Source organism: Rhinoderma darwinii, chromosome 2 (assembly GCF_050947455.1).
Source record: "Rhinoderma darwinii isolate aRhiDar2 chromosome 2, aRhiDar2.hap1, whole genome shotgun sequence".
NCBI lineage: Eukaryota > Metazoa > Chordata > Amphibia > Anura > Rhinodermatidae > Rhinoderma > Rhinoderma darwinii.
In genome coordinates this window covers 285846276-285861991 of record NC_134688.1, presented here as the reverse complement: position 1 = coordinate 285861991, position 15716 = coordinate 285846276, and the positions used below count along the sequence as shown (strand labels likewise).

The 15716-nt window shown below is 38.9% G+C and overlaps 1 protein-coding gene across 3 annotated transcripts in view; it reads right to left on the bottom strand.

Annotated features, from left to right (window-relative positions):
• Positions 1–5714: 5714 nt before the first annotated feature.
• HIVEP3 (HIVEP zinc finger 3) overlaps positions 5715–15716 on the bottom strand; it is a 95516-nt gene continuing 85514 nt past the window's right edge. For 2 of the 3 annotated variants that reach the window (XM_075853389.1, XM_075853388.1), the window contains one exon: positions 5715–13901. In XM_075853389.1, coding sequence (XP_075709504.1) covers positions 13443–13901 — 459 coding nt within the window. In that variant the 3' untranslated portion in view covers positions 5715–13442. The remainder of the gene's footprint in view (positions 13902–15716) is intronic. The other variant, XM_075853390.1, reaches the window with a different exon arrangement.

Below are 15716 nucleotides of genomic sequence, written 5' to 3'. Positions count from 1 at the left end.
AATGCCCATATGTATTATTGATTACAACAAAAACATGGGCGGGGTCGACCTCTCTGACCAGGTCTTGAAGCCATATGAAGTTATGTGAAGATCTTATACCTGGTATAAAAAATTGTCTATCTACATATTTCAGATGGCAGTTTACAATTCATATGTCCTGTATAAACAGTCAGGTGCCACGCAGATATTTCTGACGTATCAGGAAATTATTTTTGAAAAAATCCCATTTACTGCCAGAGGCCCCACTCGTCCCTTGGAATCAGAGGAAGTGGGTAGGCTCACAGAGCGGCACCTATCCCTGCAACAGCAAACCAAAAATATCCACAGAGAAAATACTGTGTCTGCACCAAAAAGGGCAGAAGGAGGGATACTCTGTATCATTGCCCTGATTGCCCTTCTCTGCCACCCCTGTGTCTGATTGAATGCTATAAAACCTACCACACTAAGGTCCGCTTTTAATTCCCATCAGCAACTTTAGAAATATATGCCATTATTCTTTTATTTTTTTTTTTCCTTATTTTGTGTTTTCATACAAACGTAGACACTTAAACAGACGAAAGTGGGTGGAATAACGTTTGCTTTCTGGAAAAAAAATTAAGTGTCAATTTTCCAATAGACCCCTCTTTGAATACTATAAGTGGTGTACTTTACTAAGTGGAGTACTTTTTAGGTCACTTTTGATGTTTTTACTCCATAGGTGGAATGCAAAGACCGTGTGGAATCATAAAATGGTTCATGCAAAAAACGCAACTTGAACGTTAAAAGGTACATGTTTGCCTCTGGGCATCCTAACATGGCCAAAAAGCGGGTTACATGCACAAGTGTGGTATCATTTTGCTCAGCAGAAGTTGCCGTATAGTTAATATGGTGATTTTTTACCATGATGTGTGGTGTATACAAGAAAAATGCCGCCGAGTTGACACCAAAGTAGAAAAAGTGACCATTTTATTTTTTTGGTCTCATCCTCTAACAAAATTAGAAAAAAAATTAAAAGTGACAATTTTCTAATACACCCCTTTTTGAATACTATAAGTGGTCTACTTTAATAGATGGTGTACTTTGATGGCCACTTTTGATGTTTTAGTACCACAGGTTTAGCACAAAGGCAGTGTGGTGTGATAAAATGGTTCATGCAAAAAATGCAAACTGAAAGTAAATAGGGGCATCTGTGATTCTGGATGCTATAACATGGCGAAAGAAAGGGTTGCGTGAATTTTTGTGGTATAACATTTTCTACAAATTTACAAAGCCAAAAAATATAGCCACTTTTTTGATCAATTGTTTGTTTGTAATATAAAATGTGTTGCGTATGTAGTAAAACTATATATTTTTTGAAAGTGTGATTTGTTCTAAAAAAAACAAAAAAAAAATTGTTAAAGAGGCTCTGTCACCAGATTTTGCAACCCCTATCTGCTATTGCAGCAGATAGGCGCTGCAATGTAGATTACAGTAACGTTTTTATTTTTAAAAAACGAGCATTTTTGGCCAAGTTATGACCATTTTTGTAGTTATGCAAATGAGGCTTGCAAAAGTCCAAGTGGGTGTGTTTAAAAGTAAAAGTCCAACTGGGCGTGTATTATGTGCGTACATCGGGGCGTTTTTAATACTTTTACTAGCTGGGCGTTCTGATGAGAAGTATCATCCACTTCTCTTCAGAACGCCCAGCTTCTGGCAGTGCAGACACAGCCGTGTTCTCCAGAGATCACGCTGTGTCGTCACTCACAGGTCCTGCATCGTGTCAGACGAGCGGGGACACATCGGCACCAGAGGCTACAGATGATTCTGCAGCAGCATCGGCGTTTGCAGGTAAGTAGCTACATCGACTTACCTGCTAACGCCGATGCTGCTGCAGAATCAACTGAAGCCTCTGGTGCCGATGTGTCCGACACGATGCAGGACCTGTGAGTGACGTCACAGATCTGCACTGCCAGAAGCTGGGCGTTCTGAAGAGAAGTGGATGATACTTCTCGTCAGAGCGCCCAGCTAGTAAAAGTATTAAAAACGCCCCGATGTACACACATAATACACGCCCACTTGGACTTTTACTTTTAAACACACCCACTTGGACTTTTGCAAGCCTCATTTGCATAACTACAAAAATGGTCCAAGTTATGGCCAAAAATGCTCGTTTTTTTAAAATAAAAACGTTACTGTAATCTACATTGCAGCGCCGATCTGCTGCAATAGCAGATAGGGGCTGCAAAATCTGGTGACAGAGCCTCTTTAAGTTATCCAAAGTAGTTTAACAGTTATGACAGTTTAAAAGAATGTATGCCAAAACTTTAAATTTAGGCCTGGTCATTGAGGCATCGATGACCCTTGGTCCTGAAAAGGTTAATACAAGAAAATAGTGACAAGGCATTATATAATTATTACAAAAACTAAATTTTATAAAAGACAAACAAAGGCAGCATAGATTGAAACAGTGTAAATCATCGCCAAGGAAAACTTTTTCAACTACACAAATGATAAGAAACTTAAAAGTGTTAGCCCTCTCAGAAATAATCTGAGTCTAAGGCTGGATTCACACGAGCATGTTCGGTCCGTAAAGGACGGAACGTATTTCGGCCGCAAGTCCCGGACCAAACACACTGCAGGGAGCCGGGCTCCTAGCATCATAGTTATGTACGATGCTAGGAGTCCCTGCCTTTCCGTGGAACTACTATCCCGTACTGAAAACATGATTACAGTACGGGACAGTTGTCCCGCAGCGAGGCAGGGACTCCTAGCGTCGTACATAACTATGATACTAGGAGCCCAGCTCCCTGCAGTGTGTTCGGTTCCGGGACTTGCGTCCGAAAAAAAAGTTCCGTCCTTTACAGACCGAACATGCTCGTGTGAATTCAGCCTCATGGTAGAGGAGGATTAGGAAAAGGACAATCTATTAGACTTCTCTACTGTATTTACAGAGGGAAAATCCAATGAAAGACGACATGGTTAGAGATTGTGTAAATTCCCCATTAAATGTCACCGGCTTAACCCATCAAGAGATGCAGTGCCGCCCTAAAAACACTAAAATAGACAAATCACCGGATCCGGATGGCATACACCCCGAGTTGTAGGAATTAAATACTGTGATAGACAGACCCTTATTTCTAATATTTTAGAATTCCATAATGCCCGTATGCAAAGCAAATATGGTAGTAATATTTAAAAAGGGGTCAAAGACTGAGTTGAGAAAATATTTTATCCTGGAGTATCTCAATGAAAGTAATGCTGGAACTCCATATTAGCATGGGTTTATGAGGGATCGGTCCTGTGAAACTAATCTGTAGGTATGTTCTAGACTGGACCTGCGTAAAGCTGTGGATTATGTGTATTTAGACTTTTAAAAACCGAAAAATGGCTGCGGCACCAAGGGGTTATAAATGGTACATCCTCAGATTGGGTCAGTTACCAGAGGGGTACCACATGGGTCAGTATTGGGTCTTTTTTCTAACTCCTTTCGGGCAGGGCCAATTTTGGCCTTAGGCCTCATGCACACGACCGTAGCCAAGTGCACGGCCATGATTTTTGGGTCGGGCACGGAGCGTCACCCGCAAATCGCCCTCATGGCCACGTCCATTATTTTTTATGAGCCTGGACGGCAGAACACGGCTGTAATAAGACATGCCCATTCTTTCTGCGGTCCAAGCTCCTGGGCCATGCACGGACCGTGGAAACCACGGTCGTGTGCATGGGCCCATAGAAATTAATGGGGCCGCAATTCTCCCATGGATTTTCTGGGGAATTGCGGCCGCAATAGCACGTGTGCATGGGGCCTTAAGGTCCATAACAATTTCTTGGAAGTTTTCCTATTTTCATCCCGGCGCTCATAACTTTTTTTTTCGACATAGATGTACGAGACTTTTTTTGCTGGACTAGTTCTACTTTATGTAGGTGCCATTTTTTGGTACATTTCCATTATCATTTAATTATTTATAGTTTTTATTTTGGCAAAAATCCAGAAAATAAAGCATTTTTTTTTTTTTACAGTAGACACTAGAAGTTTATTGTTACGGTTGTAACGATGCCAAATATGTGTTTATTATTTTATGTTTTGGCACTTATATTTAATAAAGTTTGTTTATTGTTGAAAATGTGGAATTTTTTTTTACAGATTTTTTTTATTCAACATTACTTTTATCATTTTTAAGTTTAACTTTAATGTACTGGAATATATCTATATGCTAGCACATTAGCGTCTGTACTAATAGTACACAGGTAATTGTTAGGGCAAACTTAAAAGTAATGTCCCAGATTAAATGTTACCCCTAACCACAGGATAGGTAATAACATGCTGATCGGCGGGGATCCGACTATTGGGACCCCCACTGATCACAAGAACGGGAGTCCCGTTCTTCAGAATGAATGGAGCAGCTGGTCATGCATGTGTCTTGCTGCTCCATTAATTCTCTATGGCACTGCCGGAGACGGCCGAGCACTGAACTTGGCTATCTCTGGCAGTCCCATTGACGGTGAATGGAGCGGCAGTGTGCAATGTCATGAAGCTTATGATGAGCATATACGTCATGTGTCGTCAACCAGTTACTATGTTTAATAATGATCTTGTAGAGAGTATAATTTCAATATTTGCAGATGATGGTAAGCTCTGCATCGGCTTATTTTTGACCAGTTTCCAAAGGGGAATGATCGGGAACAAGCATTCATACAAACGCTCCTTCACCCAATCATTGGCCCCTGTAAAAGAGCCTTTAACATACATGTATCCACTATATGCTTAATTGTTCTTGGGATCTGACTAGACTACTTAATGCTATGCCAGTCATAAAAAAGGATTTATTGCAACCAAAAAAAGGCCTGCTGAGTCAAATAATCTCCTGGTCTATTGCGACAGACACCTTCTTACAGAATGCTCTGTAAACCAACAATGTTTTGGTGCCAGAGCAGTTTGTTAAATAGATTTGCACCCACCCGCCCCACACTTCTCTTCATATATGTACTGTGGGCAATGTTAGTCAGTGCATGCCAACCCCCAGCTCAATAGAATAGCCGGGTAATGCACGCTGACACTAGAGTGGGGGAGCCCATCCCATTCCCAAGCTTTTCTGCACTAGCGGCATTACACCGACTGCGGCTCCATGGCATTCAATAAGATGGCACTCAGTCAGCACTGCAGTTTTATTTTTATTCTGCAGTACTGACTGAAGCCTCGTAAGCTATTGGGCACATGTTGGCAATTGACAGGTTGCCGACCTCTGCTATAGGTTATAAATTACAGTAATCTTTTAGAGGTAATATGGGATCATGATTTTTTTTCTGTTGGCTTCATATTGTATTTTTACACTAGTTACATCATTTGTTTATAGCATTTTCTGTTTATGCAATTATTCATCTTCTAGTTTTTGCTTTAAAACCTTTATGTTGCATATGCCTATTCATTATTGACGTAATTGACACCAGCTGTCAGTCAGTTTAACTCTGATTTAACCTTTGTTTCGCATTAAATACAGTATATAAATTTTCACTATAATGTTTACAATATAATGTTTACATATAGTATAGCATGGTCCAGAAGTTGTCAACCATGCAATGTATGAAATTCATAAATTATAATGTACACAAAATCATTCATAAACATAGTAACTGTCCTTGAATCTTGCAAGTGCACTTGAATTGTTATGTATATATTTAATATACACAATCATACATACATACATACATACATACATACATACATACATATATATAATGAACAATAAACAGACTGCATCTTTTGGGAATGTAAAAATTTATTTCCACATGCTCAGTTCTTTTTCTTAGTATTTTTTTTCTTTTCTCTTTAATATTAAAAATGTTCCCATGCCAGTTTCCTTGGCTGGGTTAATATATGTATATATAAAGAGGAGTATTATACAGAGAGAAAGATCTTTACTCATGGAGCAGGTCATTTACATAAATGGTGGTTTTCTTGCATTAAAATACTGCCACAAACATGATTATATTGTCCATCTTATCTTCATTTACAATTAGACATTCTGTGCTTCACATCTTTCCCACCATTTTACATCCTGCGAAAACCCCTGATGCATTTACTTACCCAACCACTAAACCCACCCGCAACCCACTGCATGTATATACAAATTTACAGCACCTTAGCTCGTGCGCATAGGAATGTATTGCCATTTAATATTAGGAAAAAGGTAAAAATACCCCTTACCCCAAATAGGGAAAGGGGAAAACTTGGCTTATTTTACCCTATGTGTCACAGATGGGCAAAGTATGGCCAAGTAAGTGCAGGAATATTATAAGATGAGGATAACAGAAAGGGTGGGGGATAAAACAGTGAACAAACAAATGAAGACTTTATGAGAAATGGGTATAAAACATTAAAGGAATTGTTAGTAGTAAGAAAATACATATTTAACAAAAAGTTCTTGCTTAACAAATCAGTTTCACGTTATTTAGGCCTAAGTGAAACATTTTCTTTTGTGTATTATACTTTTCTTACTATTTAATACAGTTCTAGATAAGCCATTATAGGGTGTTAGAGGTACCAGAACTGAACAGGAACATTCATACATACAAGTTTATACAAATATAAAAACACAAATGTTGTCTCCCTTAACTTTAAAATGGTTGTAGTTCGGTTTAAGACCATCATTTATAAAACATTTTGGAGATGGCTAGAGGGAAAAAAAAACATATTTTTTTTTTTCAAGACTAAGGTGCAAAGTATAACTTCCTTATACAAAAGTATAAATGAGCCTCTGGGCATGTAACAGCTGGAGTATAATAGATGTACAAATGCGTGAGCTTCATCTCAGTCATCAAAAGCTCTGGAAGCTATGTGCGATATACATTTTTTTTTAAAAATCTGCTAATTAATTCTGAGGAAAGCATAGTTGGTATATTGACGACGACCTAGAGAATGAGGCGATTCTCGGGTATAGTAAATACACTTGTTAAAATGTCACCTTTTTTTTACATTAATAAAGAGATCATCCCTTATACCAGTCATCTCTTTGAACATGGTTTAAGAAAGAGAAAAAGTAACATTATATAGACATTTCTTATCAAATTAGAAAATAACACTGTGCTTATACCTAAAGCCTTATCATCAATGCAATTGATAGTTCTTCTCCATGTAGGCTTTTCTGAAGACCACTTTCGTTTCTAGTCCATAGATGTGGTTTAACTGGAAGGCACCTGAATGCAGTGGTTCTCATCAAGTACCGCTTATCCTTACATATTTACCACTATTGCCATAAAACATATCTCTGAGTTTATCAAATGCCCAAATATTTCTAGAAACCAAACAAGCAAGCCTTTATATTTGTTCTTTATAATACCATACACTCTTATTTTTAGATATATATTCAGAGTATGAGCCATTGGGAAAGACCTTATCAAGTTATTGTGTAACGTTGGTGCTCTGACTCTTGCCACTAATACAAGCCTTTGTCCACCTTCATGTTATAACAAAAAACGTACAACTTGCTGGACTTTCAACTAATATCGAGAGTACAAAGTGGAGATCACAGGGGTAATATTCATGTTTATGAAATTAAGTTGTTTTCCCTTGACCACATGGGAATTAAAATCTAAAATACAAATTAAGTTGTATAATATAGACAATGACATTCATATTCTTGAAGTTTTATAGACACATAGAAGACAGGAGGTAATCAGGAAAAAGTTTGCTGGGGAACCACTGAGGATACAAATACAGCCTCATGCACATGGCATGAGCCATCAGGACTTGTATAAAGACACACACAGTCCCTGTCATTCCATACTACAAAGCTATAGCTACTCAGTTTGACCGTATTACGGAGGTATATTCCCCTAGAAGTAATAATTCTAGGGGACAATGCCTCTGTAATGTGACATGCAATGGAATATGCACTGTTTTTTTTCTGTCGAATCCATTTATCTCTGTATGGGAAACATACAGCGGTACTGTAGAACCACATAGACTTCTATAGGTACCAAATTATGATTCAGTACAACTGTGAAGTTGTACAGAACCATAAAGGATTAGAAACCATTAGGTTTTTGCTGTTTTGGATCGCTATTTACACTCCAACCGTTAAGGAGTCAAGAACACTAAGTGGAAGTAATTCCAAAACTCCAAAGACTGAAAGACATAATTTCTTCTTATGGTATGTTATTTATATGCATTTGTTCTACAGAATTTGTCTTAAAGGGTTTATTTGGGGACCACAGATTATTAGCGGTGTACTCGCTGCAGCATGTGACTACACTTGCTAATATGCATTCCGATGTCCCGCCGTGCTGATTCTGAGATTTTCATAGATTTTTAGAAGCGCTCCCGGAAGTCCAGAAGTCTAGTTGCACAGCCTTTTTTGATGACTATATGACTCTTTATCATGTGACCGGACCCGCTGTACTCTATGTATAAGCAGTATCAGTATTACATAGATTACCGCATTTTTCGGACTAGAAGACGCAGTTTTTAGCAAGAATAAATCTTGCTAAAAAGTCCCTGCGTCTCATAGTCGGCAGTCAAGGGACCCGGCAGCGCCAGGCCCCCTGACCGCTCCTTAGTTAACCCCTTCCCGACCCGTGATGTGCAGGCACATCATGGAGCGGATGATGTATGGAGCAGACTCACGCCCTGAGCCCTTCTGACACGCTGCTCTAACGGCCAGGAACAGAGATCGCACTGTTCCTGGCCGTTTAACTAGTTGAATGGTTTTTAAGTGGTTTTTCCATGAAGGACATTTATGACATATCCACAGGATATGTCATAAATGTCAGATAGATGCGGGTCCCACCTCTGGGACCCGCATCTATCTCTAGAACGGGCCCCTGTTCTATATTACCCGGCTCCACCGTCTTCCGGCCACTTCCTGGTTACATGGTCGAGTTACGCAAACAGCGTAACTCGCTGAGCTACACAGTTTTCGTAACTCTCATAGAACTGAATAGTAGTTACGGAAACATCGTAGCTCGCATGCTATGCTCCTTCTGTAACTGCCATTCACTACTATGGGAGTTACGGAAACAGCGTAGCTCAGCGAGCTACGCAGTTTCCGTAACTCATCCATGTATTGCAGTGTATTGTACCAGCGATCTAATTCTCCGCGAACTAATAAGTTCTCAGCGAACTAATAAGATGTGTAAAAAAAAAAGTTATAAATAAAGTTAAAAAAAACAAACCTTTTCCCATTTTTCCCCAAGCACAATGTAAAAATAAAAAAATAATAAAGCAATTGGTATCGCTGCGTCCGTAAAAGTCTGAAACTATTACAATATAGCATTATTTGACTCACACAGTGAACGCCGTAAAAAAAATAAATTTAAAACCCCAGAATCGTTGTCTTTTGGTCACCATAGCGCTAAAAAGAATGAAATAAAAAGTGATAAAAAAATCGCATGTACCAAAAAAATGGTGGTAATAAAAACTACAGCTCATCCCGCAAAAAATAAGCCCTCACACCGCACAAACGATGGAAAAATATAAGTTATGGCTCTCAGAATGTGGTGAAACTGAACAAATTATTTTTTTTAACCAATATTTTTTTCTTTGTAAAATATGAATTTTTCCCCTATTTTCTGTTGTCTAAAACCTGGGTTGCGTCTTATAGTCCGAAAAATACGGTACACAAGTACCGTGGGGTCGGTCAAATGACGAAGAGTCGTATCGTCATCAAAGAAGTATGTGAGACTTCCAGTCCCCCGGCAGTGCTATAAAAATCTATGAAAATCTCAGAATCAGCACAACGGGGGACCAGAATGTATATTAGCGAGTGTACTCACACAATGCTAATGATTTTTGGTCCCCACACAACCTTTGGGAAAGAAGAAATTTAGTATTTCTTGAATACAAAACAACACTATTTTTAAGTTGACAAACTAAATATCAAAGATTAAACCTATGTCTTAACGTATTGGTCTCTCAGAATATAATCAGCAGGGTGTTAATATACGGTGCTCAAATGCATGTGACTAGGGAATGTTTTACTCTTTGAAGCCTTTTATAATGTCTAATACTAAAACATTTTTGGCATCACTGTACCCATAGCTCTTTTATCTTGGAATAACCTGAACCACCTGGCAGTGCCATTAGAAGGATCAAACTTTTATATTGCCTTCTAACTTGTCGCAAAAATTTACTGCACATTTTGTGAAACTGGACAATTTGTGCCAACAGCATTTGCTCTGTTAGGCCATCTTTTCCCAGCTTCATAAAAAAATGTGTCATCTTAGTCATTTACTAAAAGTGGCGGTTGGCAGTGTCTGTTTGAAAAAAAGCAAAAAAAAAAACCACGTAAGGACATTGTAAGTGCCGTAAACCTAACTATTGAATATTCGCTCAACTACCCAAGAGACCAGTAACCCCAAAATAAATCTTGTTCTATAAGAATGGAGTTATAAATACAGTTTGTATTCCACACACCAAAAGTCCACAGATTATGATTGCTTGCATATATTTTATCATATAATCTATACGACACGGGACGGATAACTTATATGATTCATTGCTTTGCTACATAAAAAGGTGCATTACATATGATTATTTGTCCAATTTTACAATGCCCCCCCCCCCCATATCTGGGTTCTCAATCCTTTTCATCTGGTGCCTCACCAGCCAGAACATGGAGGTGCCTGGGCCTCACCAGTGGTCATAGCACATGGCAATTTAAAAAAAAAAATTACCTCAAATTATCTAAGATTTGTCTACTGAACCCAGTAGAACATTAAAATAAGCAGAAATTAGTCAGTTATATTGCTAAATCAGAGATTGGTGCAACCATAGAAAGGCCTTTGCAACTTATGTTCACTTCTGCCTCACAGTGTAATAAGCACTGCTATAATTGGAGGATTTCCATATTCTTGTTGTGTGTTGATTGGTTAAGTGACTGATTAATACATGGAGATCTGAATGAGTGCAGTGAACAGTACATAAAGCTTTCTTCCTGAACACACCAGTCATCTGTACACACTTGTTTCACACTGTATTCATTTAGAAACCTCCAGAGTGTTGATCTGTGCCAAACGTCTGTTTTGCTTTGGCAAACTTAGAAACCTCACAGACAACATTTTTGGGTCTGTTATACGAAGAAAAAGCCGTACAAGCATGCTTAACTGACTCAATTTCCATAATGTATAATTTTGCCTTTAAAACAACAAAACCTCTGCCATCCTCATTGATATAAATACTACTTCAGTTGAGGTAGCATGTAGAAATAACCTACTTTCCTTCTTACAAATTATTCACTATAAAGTCCTATCAAAATGGATCACTTTAAGTGCAAAAAACACAAAATATCCAAAAATATATATAAAAAAAAAATGTTGAGGATTATGTTGTTTTAAATGCATTTCTGCTTACAATGCTTGTGTGTTCTATTACTATATATACATGAGTTACAGACGATTAGCCTAAGGGCATCAAGAACATTTCGCTTAGGTATTATTATTATTACAGGTAAATAAATATGGTAGCTACCATTTGTTAATAATCGAGAAAAGAAATACCGTAGAAATCCCCCAAATCCTGATGTCCACGTAGTGCAAGCTCCTGTCAAACAGCAGTATGTGAGACTTATCTAAGCACCAGTTATACGAGCAGGCATGCGAGAAAAAGTCCTCTTGGCTCAGAGTTGTGGCAGTCGTGTTTCAGTAGAAAGTCGGTGTCAGTTGTCAGCTCGGAGAATTTCTAAGTACGGATATGTATACTTAAAGTGACTGAATGAAGACGGTATACTGTGTAGAACATGAAGGTGTTCAAGAAACATCAAATTATTGTAGGGGGATGTCAAATATGCAAAGGGTATACTAGAAAATAAGGTACTTGATGGTTTCATTGGTAAATAAAAGTGCTTAAACTGTCATCCGTAATAAAAATTTGTTTGCAGGTTCTGTAATAGAGGCCATACATTTCTATTAACAGGAGACCAGGAGGGCTTTGCTAAAAAAGACTGACTAAAAAGTGTACCCAGCCTTCACAAAAGAAGCTACAAAAGTGCAAGTATCGGGGGCGAAAAGTGTAGTAATATTATTGAAAAAAAAGTACCTTAAATTTGGTATACTGGACAGACAAGGGAATTGGAAGAAAGTAGAGTCAGGGGAAATAAGGTGCTAGGTGAAGACATTTTTTTTTATAAGTGCTTAAACAAAGATTGCACTCAAAAATTGAGTGATGGGCGAAAACCCTATTGTGTATGGAATATGTAAATGCACAGGCAGTTCCCATGCAGATGAGTCTAAGGATAAGTTATCAAGATATCAATATCATAATACAAGCCTTAAATAAAATACTACCGCTTCCCTAACCAACCGTCAAGGATTACGGGAGAGAACCCCTGTGTAATGCAATCTACACCAAGGAAGAATCCCTTGTGGTAAGCAAACGGACAGCATACATGGGGGCTCTGTGCAGTGTGGCATGTCCATCGACAATGCACAGCTCTCGGCTCACTCACATCCAGATAATGCGTACCTCTTAATATTATACAGTGCAGATACAATAGTATTTAGCATTAATCCACAGCACATCAAGTGCTGTACCGCTTTCATCACATCGGAGAAGTGCTGGGTTTATTTGACAACATAAAATAAAAATAAAGCTTTCATATTTTTGTGTACCCAAAACCCTTAAAGCAAAAAACAGAAAAGACAATACAGTTCTAATTAAATAAATTTGTATAAATATCTCTGTACACCACTGTAGACACCTATCCCAAATCAATATATATAGATATATTCAGATATACAGGCTAAAAAAACAACTTTTTCAGTGCATTTCCTTCAAACATCTCAGGATCACATTATAAGGGGGAGCCCAGCCCAAAAAAAAAATTCATAGAAATCTGGCTTTCCCCAATAAAATATTAATAGGAGCAGGTGCACATAGGAAAAAATTCACATTTTTCACAGCGTAGAAAGTTCCTTTTTTTTTATATATATATTTTTTTTCATCTCAAATGTAAATTGTGTATAAAAAGGCACAGATAAACTGCATATGGTAGTATGTGAAAGTTGGTGGGACAAAAAAATGGAATGAAATGAAGTTGCTCCGTTTATCCCAGTATGGGAGGGAAAAGGATCTGTATTGTAAATCCTAAAATATATATATTGTTTTATATTATAGATGTGGATGAAGTTGATCCTTCAACTTTTAATTGTACAAGAGTCTTTCAGTACCATAACAGAAAAAAAAAAGTGTGTATGCTAAAAGGGTCAGTCATACCCTGGATGCTTAACCCTTATTGAGGATTTTGAATCCTGAAACATTAAAAATTCTCTTTTCTCAATTCTAAAAGGTTTTCTTTCCTCAAATCCACACAATTCCTACCCTGTACTCTTAAAGTATCCATAACAAATCTCACATTGCACTTTCAACACCAACGATTGTTTTCCTTAAAAGGATTTCTCTTACATTTTACGGTTAACCTCATGCTGTAACCTATATGGAGAGATCATAGAGAGAAGGATCTGAGAATGGGGTCATCCCCATAGGTAGAGTCTAGTCACCCTTCCCCTTCCACATGCTCTTCCTTCAGAGAACCAGTGGCGGATTGAGGTGTTCCAGGTGGTGGAGATGGAGTGCAAGCGGTTTGGCAGTAAGTGCTAGAATTCGGGGAACTCTGAGGGGCTGTGCTGGGTGGTGACATTACCCTGTCTTCCTTTTCCTCGCTCCTGTTAGTCCTGAGTGTCTGCTCAACTCCTCCTTGTGTTGACACCCTATCAGGACCTTCTACACGTAGTTCAGAAAATATGGATCCTACTATAGAGAGTTGAGGGCTGGGTCGGGCCTGTACCATTTGGATGCCCCCAATAGGGATCATTGGGTAGGGTGTCCGCTGAAGATGCTGCGAATGCAGAGGCAGATGGGTGTATAAGTTCTCTCCACTCCTTGGCAATATGTGAGGCGTAAGAGGTGAGCAAAAGGTTCTTGGTACAGCAGGAAAAATGGATGGTCCTGGTTTCTGAAACAGAATAGAATTCAGCGTCAATGTATACATAACTTAACATTTATTGCATATTGCAATTGCAGTTTATATAAAATACCTAAAAAAATAAAATCTAAACTTTTTCCCAATATTTAAGCCAAAGCTGAATAGAAAAACAGTTTAAGCAGGAGAATGGGGAAATATTGATGACAAAGAAGAATGAATATTGGAAACTGAAGCAGACCAGCTTATAACAGGACGCCTGCAGCTGCAAAACCTTGTGCGTCCCTCTACTTGTCTCACCACCGCCTCCAGCCCCTCCATAGTGGCACATGCGCAAGCTTTGCTGCATCTTAATGGGATAGCTGTACTGTATGTCATCTGATCACCTCTGATTATTTAAACCTACTCAGAACTGCCACACTCCGCCTGAGTGACAAGATTATATATTTACATAGTTGATAAGGTTTAAAAAACACACATCGAGTCCAACCTTTTTTCCTACCGTTTTGATTCAGTGAAAGGCAAAAAACTTCCATGGGGCGGATCTCAATTGCCTCATTAGCGGAAAAATTCCTCTCCGGCTCCAAATATGGCAATCAGAATAAAGCCCTGGAATAACGTCCCATTTCCAGAATCTAGTACTCACAACTTGTAATATTATATTTTTCAAGAAAGGCATCAAGTTTTTTTCTTGAATTTGTTTAATTAATTAACCATCACAACATCCTGTGGCAGAGAGTTCCATAGTCTCAATGCTGTTATAGAAATATAAAAATAATGATGGTGAAACCTTTTTTCCTTTAGACATAGAAGATTCTTCCCTTGTCATTGTTACAGGCCTAGGTATAAAAAGATCTCTGTACTGTCCAATTATATATTTGTACATTGTAATTAGATCGCCCCTAAGCCGTCTATTTTCTGAACATAATAACCCCAAGTTTGATAACGTTTCTTGGTACTGCAATCCGCCCATTCCCTTAATTACCTTGGTCACTCTCCTCTGCACCCGTTCTAGTTCAGCCACGTCCTTCTTATTTACAGGTGCCAAAAATTGTACACAATATTCTATGTGTGGTCTGACTAGTAATTTGTATAGAGGCAAAACTATGTTCTTGTCATGAGCATATATGGGTCTTTTGAACAGTCTAAATTAGGGATGCACGATGCATCGAAACTTCGATACTGTTTCGATACTGTGCATCCCCAAACGGTTCGATACCGTTATTTCATGTATTTCGATATTTAGCTGTGCGGCCACACAGCTCAGTATTGTAACACATGAATGTATGAGAGCGGGGCTGCGGCTGTGTGATACAGCCATTGCCCCGCTCCTGCGTCCTGACAAGTGCGCGCCGTCAGGATTATGCGATGCGGCCAGCGCTGCACTAAAGAGCGGCGGCACAGAAGACAGAACATAGTGGGCGTACTACAAAGCACCCCCATGTTCTGTCTTCAGTGCCTGAACCGCCACTCATTAGTGCAGCGCCGGCCGCATCACCTCATGCTGACTGCGCGCGCACTTACTGTCAGGAGCGAGGCAATGGCTGTATAACACAGCTGTAGCCCCGCTCTATAACGGCGAATCCTGCGATCAAAGCTGACTGCAGCATTCAGGGGAAAATGAGAAAGGGGCATGCCTCTTGGATTGCGTCACAGGAAATCCCTGTGACGCGATTGAGGGACATACAATATATGGGCAGACAGCCCAGGGTCTATTGAAGGACCTCAGGGCTGTCTTACCATATTTCCTGTTGTTAGGGCATTCTTAGGTATGCCCTAACAACTGCCTGTGCACTAGATATATGCCAGTACATTAAAGTTTAAAAATAATGTAAGAACATAAAGTAA